The 22,500-nt window shown below is 48.8% G+C and overlaps 1 protein-coding gene across 3 annotated transcripts in view; it reads left to right on the top strand.

Moving 5' to 3' along the window:
* The window catches only part of LOC121555676 (small G protein signaling modulator 2), a 158,640-nt gene that overhangs the window by 90,589 nt on the left and 45,551 nt on the right, over nt 1–22,500 (top strand). The window contains exons 11-15 of one of the 3 annotated variants that reach the window (XM_041869504.2): nt 511–709; nt 4,412–4,546; nt 9,691–9,859; nt 10,163–10,227; nt 10,473–10,618. In XM_041869504.2, coding sequence (XP_041725438.1) covers nt 511–709; nt 4,412–4,546; nt 9,691–9,859; nt 10,163–10,227; nt 10,473–10,618 — 714 coding nt within the window. Of the gene's footprint in view, nt 1–510; nt 710–4,408; nt 4,547–9,690; nt 9,860–10,162; nt 10,228–10,472; nt 10,619–22,500 lie in introns of all 3 variants that reach the window. The other 2 variants (XM_041869503.2, XM_041869505.2) reach the window with 2 other exon arrangements.

The following is a 22,500-nucleotide window of genomic DNA, read 5'->3' as shown; positions in this document are numbered from 1 at the left end:
CCGTCCACACCTAGGACAAAAAATTAATATTTAAATTTTAGCAGATGCTCTTATCCAGAGCGACTTACAGGAGCAATTAGGGTTAAGTGCCTTGCTCAAGGGCACATCGGCAGATTGTTCACTTAGTTGGCTAGGGGATTCGAACCAGCAACCTTTTGGTTACTGGCCCAACCCTCTTAACCGCTAGGCTACCTGCCGCCCTATAATACTAATATATACTGTATATATAATATATTCCACTTAGCAGACGCTTGTATCCAAAGTGACTAACAGTCATGCTGCATACATGTTACGTATGGGTGGTCCCGGGAATCAAACCCACTACCCTGGTGTTACAAGCGCCATGCTCTACTAACTGAGCTACAAGAACAATATAACGATAACTACAACAATGAACTAACTATACATACTGTGTGTTTGTATGTATGTGTGTGTGTGTGTGTGTGTGTGTGTGTGTCTGTGTTTGCGTACGTGCATGCGCGTATATATGTGTGTGTGTGTGTATTCCAGGGTAAGGTGTTTCCTAAGCTAAGGAAGAGGACCAGCACATCCAGGCTGTTAGATCAGGAGGGAGAGGAGCGCTCAGCCAGGCTGATATATCAGGAGGGAGAGGAGCGCTCAGCCAGGCTGTTAGATCAGGAGGGAGAGGAGCAGACAGCGGCTGACTACGTGTTCCGTATAGTCTACCCTGGACGCCACCACGACTCTAGTGAGTTATCCCCTCCACGCAACACACACACACATACACACAAACACAAAATTGCACCCACCCCATCATTGGACACGCATGATAGACTTCACTGTGAAAGTACTTCTTGTCCACTTTGTCTGCTGTTGAGTGGGTCTCTTTGCTGCTATGTTTATGTTTAGTATACAGTAGGTATTGTTACGCAGTGAGAGAGTGGACAGAGAGTTACAGGAAGTAGCTTGAGCATTCTGTATGTTTGAATTTTTGTGAGCTGTAAAGTCTGTAAACTGTAGAGGCTGTAAATGGTAGAGTCTGTAAACTGTAGAGGCTGTAGAGTCTGTAAACTGTAGAGTCTGTAAACTGTAGAGGCTGTAAACTGTAGAGTCTGTAAACTGTAGAGTCTGTAAACTGTAGAGTCTGTAAACTGTAGAGGCTGTAAACTGTAGAGTCTGTAGAGGCTGTAAACTGTAGAGGCTGTAAACTGTAGAGGCTGTAAACTGTAGAGTCTGTAAACTGTAGAGTCTGTAAACTGTAGAGTCTAAACTGTAGAGTCTGTAAACTGTAGAGGCTGTAAACTGTAGAGGCTGTAAACTGTAGAGGCTGTAAACTGTAGAGGCTGTAGAGTCTGTAAACTGTAGAGTCTGTAAACTGTAGAGGCTGTAAACTGTAGAGTCTGTAAACTGTAGAGGCTGTAAACTGTAGAGGCTGTAAACTATAGAGGCTGTAAACTGTAGAGGCTGTAGAGTCTGTAGAGTCTGTAAACTGTAGAGGCTGTAAACTGTAGAGGCTGTAAACTGTAGAGTCTGTAAACTGTAGAGGCTGTAAACTGTAGAGGCTGTAAACTGTAGAGGCTGTAAACTGTAGAGGCTGTAAACTGTAGAGGCTGTAGAGTCTGTAGAGGCTGTAAACTGTAGAGGCTGTAAACTGTAGAGTCTGTAAACTGTAGAGTCTGTAAACTGTAGAGTATGTAAACTGTAGAGGCTGTAAACTGTAGAGGCTGTAAACTGTAGAGGCTGTAGAGTCTGTAGAGTCTGTAAACTGTAGAGTCTGTAAACTGTAGAGTCTGTAAACTGTAGAGTCTGTAGAGTCTGTAAACTGTAGAGTCTGTAAACTGTAGAGTCTGTAAACTGTAGAGGCTGTAAACTGTAGAGGCTGTAAACTGTAGAGGCTGTAGAGGCTGTAGAGTCTGTAAACTGTAGAGTCTGTAAACTGTAGAGGCTGTAAACTGTAGAGTCTGTAGAGTCTGTAAACTGTAGAGGCTGTAAACGGTAGAGGCTGTAAACTGTAGAGTCTGTAAACTGTAGAGGCTGTAAACTGTAGAGGCTGTAAACGGTAGAGGCTGTAAACTGTAGAGGCTGTAGAGTCTGTAGAGTCTGTAAACTGTAGAGTCTGTAGAGTCTGTAAACTGTAGAGGCTGTAGAGTCTGTAGAGTCTGTAAACTGTAGAGTCTGTAGAGTCTGTAAACTGTAGAGGCTGTAAACTGTAGAGGCTGTAAACTGTAGAGTCTGTAAACTGTAGAGGCTGTAAACTGTAGAGGCTGTAAACTGTAGAGGCTGTAGAGTCTGTAAACTGTAGAGGCTGTAGAGTCTGTAGAGGCTGTAAACTGTAAAGGCTGTAAACTGTAGAGGCTGTAAACTGTAGAGGCTGTAGAGTCTGTAGAGGCTGTAAACTGTAGAGGCTGTAAACTGTAGAGGCTGTAAATTGTAGAGGCTGTAAATTGTAGAGGCTGTAAACTGTAGAGGCTGTAGAGTCTGTAGAGGCTGTAAACTGTAGAGTCTGTAAACTGTAGAGTCTGTAAACTGTAGAGGCTGTAAACTGTAGAGTCTGTAAACTGTAGAGAATGTAAACTGTAGAGTCTGTAAACTGTAGAGGCTGTAAACTGTAGAGGCTGTAAACTGTAGAGTCTGTAAACTGTAGAGGCTGTAGAGTCTGTAGAGGCTGTAAACTGTAGAGGCTGTAAACTGTAGAGTCTGTAAACTGTAGAGGCTGTAAACTGTAGAGGCTGTAGAGGCTGTAAACTGTAGAGGCTGTAAACTGTAGAGGCGGTAAACTGTAGAGGCTGTAAACTGTAGAGTCTGTAAACTGTAGAGTCTGTAAACTGTAGAGTCTGTAAACTGTAGAGGCTGTAAACTGTAGAGGCTGTAAACTGTAGAGGCTGTAAACTGTAGAGGCTGTAGAGTCTGTAGAGGCTGTAAACTGTAGAGGCTGTAAACTGTAGAGGCTGTAAACTGTAGAGGCTGTAAACTGTAGAGGCTGTAAACTGTAGAGGCTGTAAACGGTAGAGGCTGTAAACTGTAGAGGCTGTAAACTGTAGAGGCTGTAGAGTCTGTAGAGGCTGTAAACTGTAGAGGCTGTAAACTGTAGAGGCTGTAGAGTCTGTAGAGGCTGTAAACTGTAGAGGCTGTAAACTGTAGAGGCTGTAAACTATAGAGGCTGTAAACTGTAGAGTCTGTAAACTGTAGAGTCTGTAAACGGTAGAGGCTGTAAACGGTAGAGGCTGTAAACTGTAGAGGCTGTAAACTGTAGAGGCTGTAAACTGTAGAGGCTGTAGAGGCTGTAAACTGGAGAGGCACCAGAAAATCGCTAAGGATCATGGTGAAAGTGGCCGTAACTAACAAAGGATCATGGTCGATATCGTTTTTTTCATCCTGCCTGAGAGAGTCAACCGGGAGCCTCCTCGTAGCCTGCCGGCCCGTGACTGGTCTGTGTCAGCACGCGGTCCTGTGTGACGACAAATGTATTAGTCAGACTGGATCAATATTTAATTAAATATCTCGATTTGTAGCAAACTTTAAAATAATTCACTGTGGGGATCGAACTTCACCATAATAAACACAGTTTAGAGCCCAAAATGTCTGTCTAAAAATGTTTTTTTTTCCCGTTCTGGCGATCGTAATTTACATTGGCTTTCTAGGGCAGAGCAGGGCTTTTGGCACCGCTAATTTGCTACGCAGTAGCCGACCAGCAGAGCTTGTGACTTCACGCTCCAGACCGGACATTGGGGGCCTGGTTTTATTGCCTGGTATATAGCAGTGACTATAACCTACCGCCACACCACCAGGCCTATAGATGGCGCTGTACTATATGTTTAACTGTGTTATCTGTGTGTATTATCACCTGGTATATATAGCAGTGACTATAACCTACCGCCACACCACCAGGCCTATAGATGGCGCTGTACTATATGTTTAACTGTGTTATCGGTGTGTATTATCACCTGGTATATAGCAGTGACTATAACCTACCGCCACACCTCCAGGCCTATAGATGGCGCTGTACTATATGTTTAACTGTGTTATCTGTGTGTATTATCACCTGGTATATAGCAGTGACTATAACCTACCGCCACACCACCAGGCCTATAGATGGCGCTGTACTATATGTTTAACTGTGTTATCTGTGTGTATTATCACCTGGTATATAGCAGTGACTATAACCACGCCACACCACCAGGCCTATAGATGGCGCTGTACTATATGTTTAACTGTGTTATCTGTGTGTATTATCACCTGGTATATATAGCAGTGACTATAACCTACCGCCACACCACCAGGCCTATAGATGGCGCTGTACTATATGTTTAACTGCGTTATCTGTGTGTATTATCACCTGGTATATATAGCAGTGACTATAACCTACCGCCACACCACCAGGCCTATAGATGGCGCTGTACTATATGTTTAACTGTGTTATCTGTGTGTATTATCACCTGGTATATAGCAGTGACTATAAACTACCACCACACCACGGGCAGCCGTGCTCCCTCGCTGGATGATGATGAAGAAGAGGAGGATAGACTCCAGGCTATGATCTCAATGATCTGCTGGCGGAACCTCACAGATCCTAATGTCATGAAAGGTTTTTATCCGTCACCTGACCTACCTCAACCCCACCCCCTCCCCTGGTCCATCACCTGACCTACCTCAACCCCACCCCCTCTCCTGTTTCATCACCTGACCTACCTCAACCCCACCCCCTCCCCTGGTCCATCACCTGACCTACCTCAACCCCACCCCCTCCCCTGGTCCATCCCTCCCCATCCTACCCTGCATGCATCCAAACCCTCCAATCCAAACCCTCTCCTCTAAACCCCTTTGTGTATCTTTGACCCCATGACCTATCTCAACAGTGCAGAGTAGGTAGGGTGTGTATGGTTTGAGAGGGGAGAGTGGAGGGCTGTTGAGTTTCCTCTTGCTCTTTGATACAATGACAAAACTATTAGTTTGGTATAAAGTTAATCGACAAATCAATAGCCCAGATAATAAACAATGAAAAATAATGCATTTCCACAATTTTCAGTCATTGTCAGATGTAGAAATGTTGTTTTTGTTGGGCTTGCAGTCAGAAACTTTAGTAACACTGTCTATTAAATACATATAATGCTTTATAATGTCCTTTATTATGCCTCATAATGCACTGATAGTGTGTTATAGCACTGACCTGACTGCACTGCTTCATAACCCATGATGCTGGCTAGGCCTTGGTGCGTTGCCATGGTGAGAACTACAGCTAGGTCAAGTGGCACGTCCCTGTGTGCAGAAGAGAGAGAGAGAGATATAGAGAGAAGTACTGTGAAGAGATAGAGATATAGAGAGAAGTACTGTATAAAGAGAGAGATATAGAGAGGGAGGGAGAGAGTGAAAGAGAGAGAGAGTAAGAGACTAACATAAAGCCAGTCTAATGTAACTGATTCACACTGTAGCCTAGAAATACCCCCCCCAGCTGCTTGTGCTGCTGTAGATCATACCATAGAAATATAATATGTAGATCAGACCATAGAAATATAATATGTAGATCAGACCATATAAATATAATCTGTAGATCAGACCATATAAATATAATATGTAGATCAGACCATATAAATACAATCTGTAGATCAGACCATATAAATACAATCTGTAGATCATACCATAGAAATATAATCTGTAAATCAGACCATAGAAATATAATCTGTAGATCAGACCATATAAATATAATATGTAGATCAGACCATATAAATATAATCTGTAGATCAGATCATATAAATATAATCTGTAGATCAGACCATAGAAATATAATCTGTAGATCATACCATAGAAATATAATCTGTAGATCAGACCATAGAAATATAATATGTAGATCAGACCATAGAAATATAATCTGTAGATCATACCATAGAAATATAATCTGTAGATCAGACCATAGAAATATAATATGTAGATCAGACCATAGAAATATAATCTGTAGATCAGATCATAGAAATATAATCTGTAGATCAGACCATAGAAATATAATCTGTAGATCAGACCATAGAAATATAATCTGTAGATCAGACCATAGAAATATAATCTGTAGATCATACCATATAAATATAATCTGTAGATCAGACCATAGAAATAGAACGGGCCTCCCCATTTAATGAATTTCCATGGTGAAAGGCTCTAAGCCACTTCTATTGATTTTATTTCTATGGGTCCAACTGACAGTAATATTTATAATATCTGTGGCTCAGTGCTCTACCAGCTGGGCCATAGAGGACCGGTTACTGTATATCCTAAATGGAGAGAGACTGACTGGCCAACAGTGTTTTCTCATCTTCAGAATGTGCTTTAGTATAAAATACTGTAGCCTTATGTCTTTCTCTCAGTATGCTGTAATATGGACATTGTCATGTTGTCATTCTACCCTGTATCACCTTGCAGATATATCTCTGATGACTGTCCGCCCTCCCTAGTCCCTTTAGAGACTGTTATCTCTGACTGGCTGCGTCTGAAATGGCACCCTATTCCCCATGGGCCCTGGTCTAAAGAAGTAAACTTAGAAGTAAACATTATAGGGAATTATGATCCTCTCCTCTCAATGGAGCAGTACCATGTTATTCCCAGTTACTATGGTCCTCTCCTCTCAATGGAGCAGTACCATGTTATTCCCAGTTACTATGGTCCTCTCCTCTCAGCACTGTTGGGTTCTGGGGCACAAAGAAATGCTTTGATAATTTTCTCTGTTGTTATTCCTTTTTGCACTCTTTTTGGTTTGGTTTGGTATACTAAACTCTTCTGCTTACTGTGTAGTTTTTGTTTTGGCTCTATTGTCTTCATTTACGTTCACTGCAACATGCCTGACCAGTTTGCATGTGAGATATGCAGCAACCAGTTAAGTTTTGTTTTAAAAGGTGTGTTGTTTGTTTCTACTGTAAGGAACACCCCCCTCTCTCTCTCTCTCTCTCTCTCTCTCTCTCTCTCTCTCTCTCTCTCTCTCTCTCTCTCTCTCTCTCTCTCTCTTTCTCTTTCTCTTTCTCTTTCTCTCTCTCTCTCTCTCTCTCTCTGCCCTCTCCCCCCCTTATCTGCTCTCTCTCTCTCTCTCTCTCTCTCTCTCTCTGTCTCTCTCTCTCTCTATATATATATTTTTATATATATATACTGTATCTCTCTCTCTCTCTATATATATATATTTTTTTTTTTTATTGATTGATTTCTTTGCTCTGATGTAGTTTTCTCCTCTTCCTTTGTTAGTGCAGTCATTCTTTCTGCAATGCTGTTCACTGTAATTCTTCACTAACCACCGTCGTCCCCTCGTCCCTTCCATTGTGACGGCTAGGTCCTGTGGGGTTCCGCAGTAGTAGAGACATGGACAACACTTTGGTTCCTACCCTGTCACACTTTGGTTCCTACCCTGTTACAGTATCGTTATGTCAACACCCGGGAGTGCATTACCAAAAACCCTAAAATCACTTCCTGTTGAACTTTGAACTCGCATAGCCCAACAAAAAAAAATACATTTTCTAGGGAGTCCGAATGCGGGGTCTCCTTTCCAGGCAGCATTTTATGTTTGGTTCTGTTTTATCGTTTTGATTTCTTGGTTTTTCTGCTGAACAACCAAAGAGCAGCTATTCATATTTATAACAGGTCATCTGCTCCACCCTGAAGAATTAAGGTGAAGAGCATTTCTTTGATGTTGATGTTTTTATGATTCTTTCTTTGTATTTTTGGTATACCCTTAATGGACATTAAGTTGTTTTGTTTTTGTTCCTGTTTTGGCATTTGGCTTTTTCCGTCGTCATGTTCTGGCTTTATGCCTCCTGCTTCCTGCATGGCCTGAGAACCCCGCTGCCCTGTCTCTCTCCTCCTCTCCCCATCTCCTTTCCTCTCCTTTCCTCTCCTCTCCTAATGTCTGTTTTTGGTCCTCTGTGGAGCCAGTTTGTGCTCTATGTCTTCTCTCTGACTGGGCTCTATAAGCATGCCTTCCCAGCATCCTCTCTGCCTGGCCTGATCCCCCAGCATGCTCTGCTCTGTCTGCTTACTTCCTTCCTTCTGTTTGCTTCGAAAACTCTCACTTCCCAAAACTTCTTCTTATTCAATTCCAAGTTTTTGTTTATTCTCAATATATTGTGTTTTATGATGTTTGTCTGACTCACTTATCTATAACCACGTACATACAGTGCCTTCAGAAAGTATTCACACCCTTTGAATTTTTCCACATTTTGTTGTCTTACAGCCTGAATTTAAAATGGATTAAATTGAGATTTTGTATCACTGGCCTACACACAATACCCCATAATGTCAAAGTGGAATTATGTTTTTAGAAATGTTTACAAATTAATAAAAAATGAAAAGCTGAAATGTTTTGAGTCAATAAGTATTCAACCCCTTTGTTATGGCAAGCCTAAATACGTTCAGGAGTAAGAATTAGCTTAACAAGTCACATAATAAGTTGCATGGACTCACTCTGTGTGCAATAATAGTGTTTAACATGATTTTGGAATGACTACCTCATCTCTGTACCCCACACATAAAATGATCTGTAAGGTCCCTCAGTCGAGCAGTGAATTTCAAACACAGATTCAACCACAAAGACCATGGAGGTTTTCCAATGCCGTGCAAAGGGCACCTATTGGTAGATGTATACAAAAATTAAAAAGCAGACATTGAATATCCCTTTGAGCATGGTGAAGTGATTAATAACACTTTGGATGGTGTATCAATACACCCAGTCACTACAAAAATACAGGCGTCCTTCCTAACTCAGTTGCCGGAGAGGAAGGAAACCGTTCAGGGATTTCACCATGAGGCCAATGGTGGAAGTTACAGGGTTTAATGGCTTTGATAGGAGAAAACTGAGGATGGATCAACAACATTATAGTTACTCCACAATACTAATCTAAATGACAGAGTGAAAAGAAAACCTGTACAGAATAAAAAATATTCCAAAACATGCATCCTGTTTGCAATAAGGCACAAAAGTAAAACTGCAAAAAATGTGGCAAAGAAATTAACTTTTTGTCCTGAATACAAAGCGTTATGTTTGGGGCAAATCCAACACAACACATCACTGAGTACCACTCTTCATATTTTCAAGGTTTGAATACTTTCTGAAGGCACTGTAAATGTATAACTCATACATCTATGTGAGCAATGTACGCAAAATGAAATATACAATATTTGAAAGAGCAATTTCTACAACACATGAATCTGAAATCGATAAAGAGAGAAATCTCTCTACCTAAATTGATGTCATGGTTGAGTTAAAGGGCCTGGGTAACAGATCATGTAATTCTAACCAGACGAGATCTTAGAGGATGAACATTGTTTTATTTAGCCAATAAGGTAACCAATGACACATTCTGGACGCAGCCAACAGGTCAGTTTACAGCCTAGTCTCAGAGCACCTTAAGAGTGCTTCTCTGTCCCTCACCTATTTTCCTCGCTGTTGTCTTCACCCTTGTTCCATCACTTTCTCTCTCTCTCTCATCCCTCACTCTCTCCATTCTCTCTCCCTCTCTCTCTCCATCCCCCTCTCCCTCCCTCCATCCCTCTCTCCATCCCCCCTCTCTCCCTCTCTCTCCCCTCTCTCCATCCTTCTCTCACCCCCCTCTCATCCCCCCTCCCTCTCTCTCCCTCTCTCTCCATCCTTCTCTCACCCCCCTCTCATCCCCCCTCCCTCTCTCTCCCCCCTCTCCATCCTTCTCTCACCCCCCTCTCCACCCCTCTCTCATCCCTCTCTCTCCACCCCCCCTCCCCCTCCAGACCATGGGGAGATGATGGACATCCAGGGTGCGTATGTGGGAGGCAGCCCGTCGTCATGGCAGCAGGGAGCAGAGTGCACCAGTCACATGTTGTCATGTCTGCCTTGCTCCACAGGGGGCAGTAACGTCTCATTGGAATACCCAGCAGGCTGCACCTGCATCCACGACCGGTGAGAACACACACACACGCACGCACGCACGCATGCACACGCACACACACGCACGCACGCACACACGCACGCACGCACACGCACGCACGCACGCACACACACGCACGCACGCGCACGCACACACGCACACACACACACGCACGCACACACACACACACACACACGCATGCACACATACACATGCACACACACATACAGACATACATACATACACTCCTGCAGAGAATGGATCACATCATTAATTGATAACCTGAAATCATGCTATCATAATCCCACTGCTGTATGTGTGTGTCCTGTCTCCAGGAGCCCTCTGAAGATGCTGTGCCAGAATATGAAAAGGCAGATCGTCTCCAGGGCCTTCTACGGATGTAAGTCTGTCTGTGTTCTTTCTCTCAGAGTTGTTTGTTTCTCAGGTCCTGTGGCGTAAAGGAAGAGACCTCCTGTCTTCTTTTATGCCTCTCTTTCTTTCTCTCCTTCCTTCCCTTGTCTTCCCTTCTTCTCTCTTTCTAATGTCCTCTCTCTTTCTCCCTCCCCCTCCCTCCCTCCCTCCCCCTCCCTCCCTCCCTCCCTCCCTCCCCCTCCCTCCCCCTCCTCCCTCCCTCCCTCCCCCCAGGGCTGGCCTACTGTCGACACCTGTCCACGGTCCGTACCCATCTGTCAGCACTGGTCAACCACAACATTGTCCCTCCTGACAAACCTTGCGAGGCGTCGGGGGGCCTGAGTAAAGACGTGTGGAGCAAGTACCAGAAAGACTGCAAGGTGGGTTAGTGGCTGGATTGGTGGCTGGCTGGGTGGCTGGCTGGCTGGCTGGCTGGCTGGGTGGATGGGTGTGTGGCTGGGTGGCTGGCTGGCTGGCTGGGTGGCTGGGTGGGTGGGTGGCTGGCTGACTGCCTGGTTTGGGGGCTGGCTGGGTGGCTGGCTTGGTGGCTGGGTGGCTGGCTGGCTGGCTGGCTGGATTGGTGGGTGGCTGGGTGGCTGGCTGGCTGGCTGGGTGGATTGGTGGCTGGCTGGGTGGCTGGCTGGCTGGCTGGGTGGGTGGGTGGATTGGTGGGTGGCTGGCTGGCTGGCTGGGTGGATTGGTGGCTGGCTGGCTGGCTGGCTGGCTGTCTGACTGGCTGGGTGGCTGGATTGGTGGCTGGCTGGCTGGCTGGCTGGCTGGCTGGGTGGATTGGTGGCTGGCTGGGTGGCTGGCTGGCTGGCTGGGTGGGTGGGTGGATTGGTGGGTGGCTGGCTGGCTGGCTGGGTGGATTGGTGGCTGGCTGGCTGGCTGGCTGGCTGTCTGACTGGCTGGCTGGGTGGATTGGTGGGTGGCTGGCTGGCTGGCTTGGTGGCTGGGTGGCTTCATGGCTGGCTGGGTGGGTGGGTGGCTTGGTGGATGGGTGGCTTCATGGCTGGCTGGGTGGGTGGGTGGCTTGGTGGATGGGTCGGTGGGTGGGTGGCTGAGTGTAATGTTGCAGCTTGTCCTCTAGAAGGGGGCAATGCAACATAGACATCAGACTGCTTAGTAATCAGATTCAATTCAAGAATAAATGAATGTCCACATTGTGTTGTTGATTAGAGAAGTAAACTGACTTGAAAGAAGTATGTTTTGATCAGAGTTATCTTGTGTTACTGCCAGCTCTAGAATAACTACCCCAACCCTCTCCTCTCTCTCATAACTACCCCAACCCTCTCCTCTCTCTCATAACTACCCCAACCCTCTCCTCTCTCTCATAACTACCCCCAACCCTCTCCTCTCTCTCATAACTACCCCAACCCTCTCCTCTCTCTCATAACTACCCCCAACCCTCTCCTCTCTCTCATAACTACCCCAACCCTCTCCTCTCTCTCATAACTACCCCAACCCTCTCCTCTCTCTCATAACTACCCCAACCCCTCTCCTCTCTCTCATAACTACCCCAACCCTCTCCTCTCTCTCATAACTACCCCAACCCTCTCCTCTCTCTCATAACTACCCCAACCCTCTCCTCTCTCTCATAACTACCCCCAACCCTCTCCTCTCTCTCATAACTACCCCCAACCCTCTCCTCTCTCTCATAACTACCCCAACCCTCTCCTCTCTCTCATAACTACCCCCCAACCCTCTCCTCTCTCTCATAACTCACCCCCCAACCCTCTCCTCTCTCTCATAACTACCCCCCAACCCTCTCCTCTCTCTCTTAACTACCCCAACCCTCTCCTCTCTCTCATAACTACCCCAACCCTCTCCTCTCTCTCATAACTACCCCAACCCCTCTCCTCTCTCTCATAACTACCCCCAACCCTCTCCTCTCTCTCATAACTCCCCCCAACCCTCTCCTCTCTCTCATAACTACCCCCAACCCTCTCCTCTCTCTCATAACTACCCCAACCCTCTCCTCTCTCTCATAACTACCCCAACCCTCTCCTCCTCTCTCATAACTACCCCCCACCCTCTCCTCTCTCTCATAACTACCCCCAACCCTCTCCTCTCTCTCATAACTACCCCAACCCTCTCCTCTCTCTCATAACTACCCCAACCCTCTCCTCTCTCTCATAACTACCCCAACCCTCTCCTCTCTCTCATAACTACCCCAACCCTCTCCTCTCTCTCATAACTACCCCCAACCCTCTCCTCTCTCTCATAACTACCCCAACCCTCTCCTCTCTCTCATAACTACCCCCAACCCTCTCCTCTCTCTCATAACTACCCCCAACCCTCTCCTCTCTCTCTCATAACTACCCCCCAACCCTCTCCTCTCTCTCATAACTACCCCGACCCTCTCCTCTCTCTCATAACTACCCCAACCCTCTCCTCTCTCTCATAACTACCCCCAACCCTCTCCTCTCTCTCATAACTACCCCCAACCCTCTCCTCTCTCTCATAACTACCCCAATCCTCTCCTCTCTCTCATAACTACCCCAATCCTCTCCTCTCTCTCATAACTACCCCAACCCTCTCCTCTCTCTCTCATAACTACCCCCAACCCTCTCCTCTCTCTCATAACTACCCCAACCCTCTCCTCTCTCTCATAACTACCCCAACCCTCTCCTCTCTCTCATAACTACCCCCAACCCTCTCCTCTCTCTCATAACTACCCCCCAACGCTCTCCTCTCTCTCATAACTACCCCCCAACCCTCTCCTCTCTCTCATAACTACCCCAATCCTCTCCTCTCTCTCATAACTACCCCCAACGCTCTCCTCTCTCATAACTACCCCCAACCCTCTCATATCGCTCATAACTACCCCCAACCCTCTCATATCTCTCATAACTACCCCCAATCCTCTCCTCTCTCTCATAACTACCCCCAACGCTCTCCTCTCTCTCATAACTACCCCCAACCCTCTCATATCTCTCATAACTACCCCCAACCCTCTCATATCTCTCATCTCTCTTCCTCCATCCTAGTCTCATCTAATTCTAATGGGTCTCAGTCAAATGAACTGGGATGAAAGAGCATGTAATCAATGCTTGACTTGGACTGAAATACAGTGGCTTGCGAAAGTATGCACCCCCCTTGGCATTTTTCCTATTTTGTTGCCTTACAACCTGGAATTAAAATTGATTTTTGGGGGGTTTGTATCATTTGATATACACAACATGCCTACCACTTTGAAGATGCTAAATATTTTTTTGGGTGAAACAAACAAGAAATAAAACTAAAAAACTGAAAACTTGAGCGTGCATAACTATTCACCCCCACCCCAAAGTCAATACTGTCATAAGGTGCTGAAGGTGGGTGTGGTGTAGGAATCAGGCGCAGGACGCAGAGGCTCAGTTCAAAGGCTTTAGTGCAAAATTCACACAAACAAAAGCGCAATAAGCCTGAAGGCGAATACCAGGCGCACACAGGCGACAAAATAAACTGCGCACCAAACATGTGCAAAGAAACCACTCCAAACACTGGAGGGAAAAATGTAGCTCCAACACGTAACAGAGGCGCAATCACACACAAACACAGACACACACAACGAGAACTAAATAGAACACTAACGAGGACTAACTAGACACAGGTGTACAACATTAAGACCAAACCAAACGAACATGAAACATAGATCGGTGGCAGCTAGTACTCCGGGGACGACGACCGCCGAAGCCTGCCCGAACCAGGAGGAGGAGCAGCCTCGGCCGAAACCGTGACAAATACTTTGTAGAGCCACCTTTTGCAGCAATTACAGCTGCAAGTCTCTTGGGGTATGTCTCTATAAGCTTGGCACATCTAGCCACTGGGATTTTTGCCCATTCTTCAAGGCAAAACTGCTCCAGCTCCTTCAAGTTGGATGGGTTCCGCTGGCGTACAGCAATCTTTAAGTCAGTAAGTTTGACTAGGCCATTCCAAGACATTTAAATGTTTCCCCTTAAACCACTCGAGTGTTGCTTTAGCAGTATGCTTAGGGTCATTGTCCTGCTAGAAGGTGAACCTCTGTCCCAGTCTCAAGTCTCTGGAAGACTGAAACAGGTTTCCCTCAAGAATTTCCCTGTATTTAGCGCCATCCATCATTCCTTCAATTCTGACCAGTTTCCCAGTCCCTGCCGGTGAAAAACATCTCCACAGCATGATGCTGCCACCACCATGCTTCACTCTGGGGATGGTGTTCTCGGGGTGATGAGAGGTGTTGGGTTTGCGCCAGACATAATGTTTTCCTTGAAGGCCAAAAAGCTCAATTTTAGTCTCATCTGATCAGAGTACCTTCTTCCATATGTTTTGGGAGTCTCCCACATGCCTTTTGGCGAACACCAAACGTGTTTGCTTATTTTTATCTTTAAGCAATGGCTTTTTTCTGGCCACTCTTCCATAAAGCCCAGCTCTGTGGAGTGTACGGCTTAAAGTGGTCCTATGGACAGATGCTCCAATCTCTGCTGTGGAGCTTTGCAGCTCCTTCAGGTTTATCTTTTGTCTCTTTGTTGCCTCTCTGATTAATGCCCTCCTTGCCTGGTCTGTGAGTTTTGGTGGGCGGCCCTCTCTTGGCAGGTTTGTTGTGGTGCCATATTCTTTCCATTTTTTTATAATGGATTTAATGGTGCTCAGTGGGATGTTCAAAGTTTCTGATATTTTTTTATAACCCAGCCCTGATCTGTACTTCTCCACAACTTTGTCCCTGACCTGTTTGGAGAGCTCCTTGGTCTTCATGGTGCCAGTTGCTTAGTGGTGCCCCTTGCTTAGTGGTGTTGCAGACTCTGGGGCCTTTCAGAACAGGTGTATATATACTGAGATCATGTGACAGATCATGTGACACTTAGATTGCACACAGGTGGACTTTATTTAATTAATTATGTGACTTCTGCAGGTAATTGGTTGCACCAGATCTTATTTAGGTGCTTCATAACAAAGGGGGTGAATACATATGCACGCACCACTTTTCCGTTATTTATTATTTAGATTTTTTGAAACAAGTTGTTTTTTTCATTTCACTTCACCAATTTGGACTATTTTGTGTATGTCCATTACATGAAATCCAAATAAAAATCAATTTAAATTACAGGTTGTAATGCAACAAAATAGGAAAAACGCCAAGGGGGATGAATATATTTACATTCACTGTAGGTGCCAGTACTGATTTTGGGTGCGGTAGTGTTTATATTTAGGTGAAGCAGTAGCAGTAGAAACATTTAGGTGCCGGTGCCCAGGTCAAGCATATAATATAATATAATATCTCCGTCAGAATGAGAGGAGCAAATGTAATCAATCTCAACGTTATTACTGCACCGTTACTAATTCACTCTGTCTCTGTTTCAAACTTGGTCTCCCTCTACTGATCTGTTTCTGTTTCAATCTTGGTCACTCTCTCTACTGATCTGTCTCTGTTTCAATCTTCATTGGCATGACGTAACAATGTGGGGCGGCAGGTAGCTTAGTGGTTAAGAGCGTTGTGCCAGTAACCGAAAGGTTCTAATCCCCGAGCCAACTAGGTGAAAAATCTGTCGATGTGCCCTTGAGCAAGGCACTTAACCCTAATTGCTCATGTAAGTTGCTCTGGATAAGAGCATCTGCTAAATGACTAAAAATGTAAAAAATGTAAAATGTGTATATTGCCAAAGCGTACTTTGGAGATTAAGTGATACATTTACAATATTAACATAATATAAAATAATAATAATCAAGATTGTCAACGGGACAATCAGTAACAACAATATTCAAGGGTCAAAATAACCATACAATGGTCAATAACAATAACAATGGCATAGAGGACATGTGCAGGTTGGTTGGTCTGTCAGACACTGTCCCTCATCTTATGGCAGGCAGCAATGTAGTGGTCTGCCAACCCACAGCTCTCTGCGTCCTCCCCCAACAGGACAGGGAGCCTATCCTGCCAACCCACAGCTCTCTGCGTCCTCCCCCAACAGGATGGGTAGCCTGAGTCCTCCCCCAACAGGACGGGTAGCCTGAGTCCTCCCCCAACAGGACGGGTAGCCTATCCTGCCAACCCACAGCTCTCTGCTTCCTCCCCCAACAGGACGGGTAGCCTATCCTGCCAACCCACAGCTCTCTGCTTCCTCCCCCAACAGGACGGGTAGCCTATCCTGCTAACCCACAGCTCTCTGCTTCCTCCCCCAACAGGACGGGTAGCCTATCCTGCCAACCCACAGCTTTCTGCTTCCTCCCCCAACAGGACGGGTAGCCTATCCTGCCAACCCACAGCTCTCTGCGTCCTCCCCCAACAGGACGGGTAGCCTATTCTAATCAGAGAGGTATTTGAAACCTTGAATAAGGGTTTCAAATTGGGTGAAATTAAACTCTCTAATTGTTTTATATTTTTGACATTTTGTCAGGAAATGCAGCTCTGTCTCGGGTTCTGCTGTGGTGCAGTGGTTACACAGCCTTTCCTCTACAGGGAGCCAGCTCTGTCTCGGGTTCTGCTGTGGTGCAGTGGTTACACAGCCTTTCCTCTACAGGGAGCCAGCTCTGTCTCGGGTTCTGCTGTGGTGCAGTGGTTACACAGCCTTTCCTCTACAGGGAGCCAGCTCTGTCTCGGGTTCTGCTGTGGTGCAGTGGTTACACAGCCTTTCCTCTACAGGGGAGCCAGCTCTGTCTCGGGTTCTGCTGTGGTGCAGTGGTTACACAGCCTTTCCTCTACAGGGAGCCAGCTCTGTCTCGGGTTCTGCTGTGGTGCAGTGGTTACACAGCCTTTCCTCTACAGGGAGCCAGCTCTGTCTCGGGTTCTGCTGTGGTGCAGTGGTTACACAGCCTTTCCTCTACAGGGAGCCAGCTCTGTCTCGGGTTCTGCTGTGGTGCAGTGGTTACACAGCCTTTCCTCTACAGGGAGCCAGCTCTGTCTCGGGTTCTGCTGTGGTGCAGTGGTTACACAGCCTTTCCTCTACAGGGAGCCAGCTCTGTCTCGGGTTCTGCTGTGGTGCAGTGGTTACACAGCCTTTCCTCTACAGGGAGCCAGCTCTGTCTCGGGTTCTGCTGTGGTGCAGTGGTTACACAGCCTTTCCTCTACAGGGAGCCAGCTCTGTCTCGGGTTCTGCTGTGGTGCAGTGGTTACACAGCCTTTCCTCTACAGGGAGCCAGCTCTGTCTCGGGTTCTGCTGTGGTGCAGTGGTTACACAGCCTTTCCTCTACAGGGAGCCAGCTCTGTCTCGGGTTCTGCTGTGGTGCAGTGGTTACACAGCCTTTCCTCTACAGGGAGCCAGCTCTGTCTCGGGTTCTGCTGTGGTGCAGTGGTTACACAGCCTTTCCTCTACAGGGAGCCAGCTCTGTCTCGGGTTCTGCTGTGGTGCAGTGGTTACACAGCCTTTCCTCTACAGGAGCCAGCTCTGTCTCGGGTTCTGCTGTGGTGCAGTGGTTACACAGCCTTTCCTCTACAGGGAGCCAGCTCTGTCTCGGGTTCTGCTGTGGTGCAGTGGTTACACAGCCTTTCCTCTACAGGGAGCCAGCTCTGTCTCGGGTTCTGCTGTGGTGCAGTGGTTACACAGCCTTTCCTCTACAGGGAGCCAGCTCTGTCTCGGGTTCTGCTGTGGTGCAGTGGTTACACAGCCTTTCCTCTACAGGGAGCCAGCTCTGTCTCGGGTTCTGCTGTGGTGCAGTGGTTACACAGCCTTTCCTCTACAGGAGCCAGCTCTGTCTCGGGTTCTGCTGTGGTGCAGTGGTTGCACAGCCTTTCCTCTACAGTGAGCCAGCTCTGTCTCGGGTTCTGCTGTGGTGCAGTGGTTGCACAGCCTTTCCTCTACAGGGAGCAAGCTCTGTCTCGGGTTCTGCTGTGGTGCAGTGGTTGCACAGCCTTTCCTCTACAGGGAGCCAGCTCTGTCTCGGGTTCTGCTGTGGTGCAGTGGTTGCACAACCTTTCCTCTACAGGGAGCCAGCTCTGTCTCGGGTTCTGCTGTGGTGCAGTGGTTGCACAGCCTTTCCTCTACAGGGAGCCAGCTCTGTCTCGGGTTCTGCTGTGGTGCAGTGGTTGCACAGCCTTTCCTCTACAGGGAGCCAGCTCTGTCTCGGGTTCTGCTGTGGTGCAGTGGTTGCACAGCCTTTCCTCTACAGGGAGCCAGCTCTGTCTCGGGTTCTGCTGTGGTGCAGTGGTTGCACAGCCTTTCCTCTACAGGGAGCCAGCTCTGTCTCGGGTTCTGCTGTGGTGCAGTGGTTGCACAGCCTTTCCTCTACAGGGAGCCAGCTCTGTCTCGGGTTCTGCTGTGGTGCAGTGGTTACACAGCCTTTCCTCTACAGGGAGCCAGCTCTGTCTCGGGTTCTGCTGTGGTGCAGTGGTTACACAGCCTTTCCTCTACAGGGAGCCAGCTCTGTCTCGGGTTCTGCTGTGGTGCAGTGGTTACACAGCCTTTCCTCTACAGGGAGCCAGCTCTGTCTCGGGTTCTGCTGTGGTGCAGTGGTTACACAGCCTTTCCTCTACAGGGAGCCAGCTCTGTCTCGGGTTCTGCTGTGGTGCAGTGGTTACACAGCCTTTCCTCTACAGGGAGCCAGCTCTGTCTCGGGTTCTGCTGTGGTGCAGTGGTTACACAGCCTTTCCTCTACAGGAGCCAGCTCTGTCTCGGGTTCTGCTGTGGTGCAGTGGTTACACAGCCTTTCCTCTACAGGGAGCCAGCTCTGTCTCGGGTTCTGCTGTGGTGCAGTGGTTACACAGCCTTTCCTCTACAGGGAGCCAGCTCTGTCTCGGGTTCTGCTGTGGTGCAGTGGTTACACAGCCTTTCCTCTACAGGGAGCCAGCTCTGTCTCGGGTTCTGCTGTGGTGCAGTGGTTACACAGCCTTTCCTCTACAGGGAGCCAGCTCTGTCTCGGGTTCTGCTGTGGTGCAGTGGTTACACAGCCTTTCCTCTACAGGGAGCCAGCTCTGTCTCGGGTTCTGCTGTGGTGCAGTGGTTACACAGCCTTTCCTCTACAGGGAGCCAGCTCTGTCTCGGGTTCTGCTGTGGTGCAGTGGTTGCACAGCCTTTCCTCTACAGGGAGCCAGCTCTGTCTCGGGTTCTGCTGTGGTGCAGTGGTTGCACAGCCTTTCCTCTACAGGGAGCCAGCTCTGTCTCGGGTTCTGCTGTGGTGCAGTGGTTGCACAGCCTTTCCTCTACAGGGAGCCAGCTCTGTCTCGGGTTCTGCTGTGGTGCAGTGGTTGCACAGCCTTTCCTCTACAGGGAGCCAGCTCTGTCTCGGGTTCTGCTGTGGTGCAGTGGTTGCACAGCCTTTCCTCTACAGGGAGCCAGCTCTGTCTCGGGTTCTGCTGTGGTGCAGTGGTTGCACAGCCTTTCCTCTACAGGGAGCCAGCTCTGTCTCGGGTTCTGCTGTGGTGCAGTGGTTGCACAGCCTTTCCTCTACAGGGAGCCAGCTCTGTCTCGGGTTCTGCTGTGGTGCAGTGGTTGCACAGCCTTTCCTCTACAGGGAGCCAGCTCTGTCTCGGGTTCTGCTGTGGTGCAGTGGTTGCACAGCCTTTCCTCTACAGGGAGCCAGCTCTGTCTCGGGTTCTGCTGTGGTGCAGTGGTTGCACAGCCTTTCCTCTACAGGGAGCCAGCTCTGTCTCGGGTTCTGCTGTGGTGCAGTGGTTGCACAGCCTTTCCTCTACAGGGAGCCAGCTCTGTCTCGGGTTCTGCTGTGGTGCAGTGGTTGCACAGCCTTTCCTCTACAGGGAGCCAGCTCTGTCTCGGGTTCTGCTGTGGTGCAGTGGTTGCACAGCCTTTCCTCTACAGGGAGCCAGCTCTGTCTCGGGTTCTGCTGTGGTGCAGTGGTTGCACAGCCTTTCCTCTACAGGGAGCCAGCTCTGTCTCGGGTTCTGCTGTGGTGCAGTGGTTGCACAGCCTTTCCTCTACAGGGAGCCAGCTCTGTCTCGGGTTCTGCTGTGGTGCAGTGGTTGCACAGCCTTTCCTCTACAGGGAGCCAGCTCTGTCTCGGGTTCTGCTGTGGTGCAGTGGTTACACAGCCTTTCCTCTACAGGGAGCCAGCTCTGTCTCGGGTTCTGCTGTGGTGCAGTGGTTACACAGCCTTTCCTCTACAGGGAGCCAGCTCTGTCTCGGGTTCTGCTGTGGTGCAGTGGTTACACAGCCTTTCCTCTACAGGGAGCCAGCTCTGTCTCGGGTTCTGCTGTGGTGCAGTGGTTACACAGCCTTTCCTCTACAGGGAGCCAGCTCTGTCTCGGGTTCTGCTGTGGTGCAGTGGTTACACAGCCTTTCCTCTACAGGGAGCCAGCTCTGTCTCGGGTTCTGCTGTGGTGCAGTGGTTACACAGCCTTTCCTCTACAGGGAGCCAGCTCTGTCTCGGGTTCTGCTGTGGTGCAGTGGTTACACAGCCTTTCCTCTACAGGGAGCCAGCTCTGTCTCGGGTTCTGCTGTGGTGCAGTGGTTACACAGCCTTTCCTCTACAGGGAGCCAGCTCTGTCTCGGGTTCTGCTGTGGTGCAGTGGTTACACAGCCTTTCCTCTACAGGAGCCAGCTCTGTCTCGGGTTCTGCTGTGGTGCAGTGGTTGCACAGCCTTTCCTCTACAGGGAGCCAGCTCTGTCTCGGGTTCTGCTGTGGTGCAGTGGTTGCACAGCCTTTCCTCTACAGGGAGCCAGCTCTGTCTCGGGTTCTGCTGTGGTGCAGTGGTTACACAGCCTTTCCTCTACAGGGAGCCAGCTCTGTCTCGGGTTCTGCTGTGGTGCAGTGGTTGCACAGCCTTTCCTCTACAGGGAGCCAGCTCTGTCTCGGGTTCTGCTGTGGTGCAGTGGTTGCACAGCCTTTCCTCTACAGGGAGCCAGCTCTGTCTCGGGTTCTGCTGTGGTGCAGTGGTTACACAGCCTTTCCTCTACAGGGAGCCAGCTCTGTCTCGGGTTCTGCTGTGGTGCAGTGGTTACACAGCCTTTCCTCTACAGGGAGCCAGCTCTGTCTCGGGTTCTGCTGTGGTGCAGTGGTTACACAGCCTTTCCTCTACAGGGAGCCAGCTCTGTCTCGGGTTCTGCTGTGGTGCAGTGGTTACACAGCCTTTCCTCTACAGGGAGCCAGCTCTGTCTCGGGTTCTGCTGTGGTGCAGTGGTTACACAGCCTTTCCTCTACAGGGAGCCAGCTCTGTCTCGGGTTCTGCTGTGGTGCAGTGGTTACACAGCCTTTCCTCTACAGGGAGCCAGCTCTGTCTCGGGTTCTGCTGTGGTGCAGTGGTTACACAGCCTTTCCTCTACAGGGAGCCAGCTCTGTCTCGGGTTCTGCTGTGGTGCAGTGGTTACACAGCCTTTCCTCTACAGGGAGCCAGCTCTGTCTCGGGTTCTGCTGTGGTGCAGTGGTTACACAGCCTTTCCTCTACAGGGAGCCAGCTCTGTCTCGGGTTCTGCTGTGGTGCAGTGGTTACACAGCCTTTCCTCTACAGGGAGCCAGCTCTGTCTCGGGTTCTGCTGTGGTGCAGTGGTTGCACAGCCTTTCCTCTACAGGGAGCCAGCTCTGTCTCGGGTTCTGCTGTGGTGCAGTGGTTACACAGCCTTTCCTCTACAGGGAGCCAGCTCTGTCTCGGGTTCTGCTGTGGTGCAGTGGTTACACAGCCTTTCCTCTACAGGGAGCCAGCTCTGTCTCGGGTTCTGCTGTGGTGCAGTGGTTACACAGCCTTTCCTCTACAGGGAGCCAGCTCTGTCTCGGGTTCTGCTGTGGTGCAGTGGTTACACAGCCTTTCCTCTACAGGAGCCAGCTCTGTCTCGGGTTCTGCTGTGGTGCAGTGGTTACACAGCCTTTCCTCTACAGGGAGCCAGCTCTGTCTCGGGTTCTGCTGTGGTGCAGTGGTTACACAGCCTTTCCTCTACAGGGAGCCAGCTCTGTCTCGGGTTCTGCTGTGGTGCAGTGGTTACACAGCCTTTCCTCTACAGGGAGCCAGCTCTGTCTCGGGTTCTGCTGTGGTGCAGTGGTTGCACAGCCTTTCCTCTACAGGGAGCCAGCTCTGTCTCGGGTTCTGCTGTGGTGCAGTGGTTGCACAGCCTTTCCTCTACAGGGAGCCAGCTCTGTCTCGGGTTCTGCTGTGGTGCAGTGGTTGCACAGCCTTTCCTCTACAGGGAGCCAGCTCTGTCTCGGGTTCTGCTGTGGTGCAGTGGTTGCACAGCCTTTCCTCTACAGGGAGCCAGCTCTGTCTCGGGTTCTGCTGTGGTGCAGTGGTTGCACAGCCTTTCCTCTACAGGGAGCCAGCTCTGTCTCGGGTTCTGCTGTGGTGCAGTGGTTGCACAGCCTTTCCTCTACAGGGAGCCAGCTCTGTCTCGGGTTCTGCTGTGGTGCAGTGGTTGCACAGCCTTTCCTC

The sequence above is a fragment of the Coregonus clupeaformis genome, unplaced genomic scaffold (genome assembly GCF_020615455.1).
Source record: "Coregonus clupeaformis isolate EN_2021a unplaced genomic scaffold, ASM2061545v1 scaf0172, whole genome shotgun sequence".
NCBI lineage: Eukaryota > Metazoa > Chordata > Actinopteri > Salmoniformes > Salmonidae > Coregonus > Coregonus clupeaformis.
This window is presented reverse-complemented; position numbering and strand designations above follow the sequence as displayed.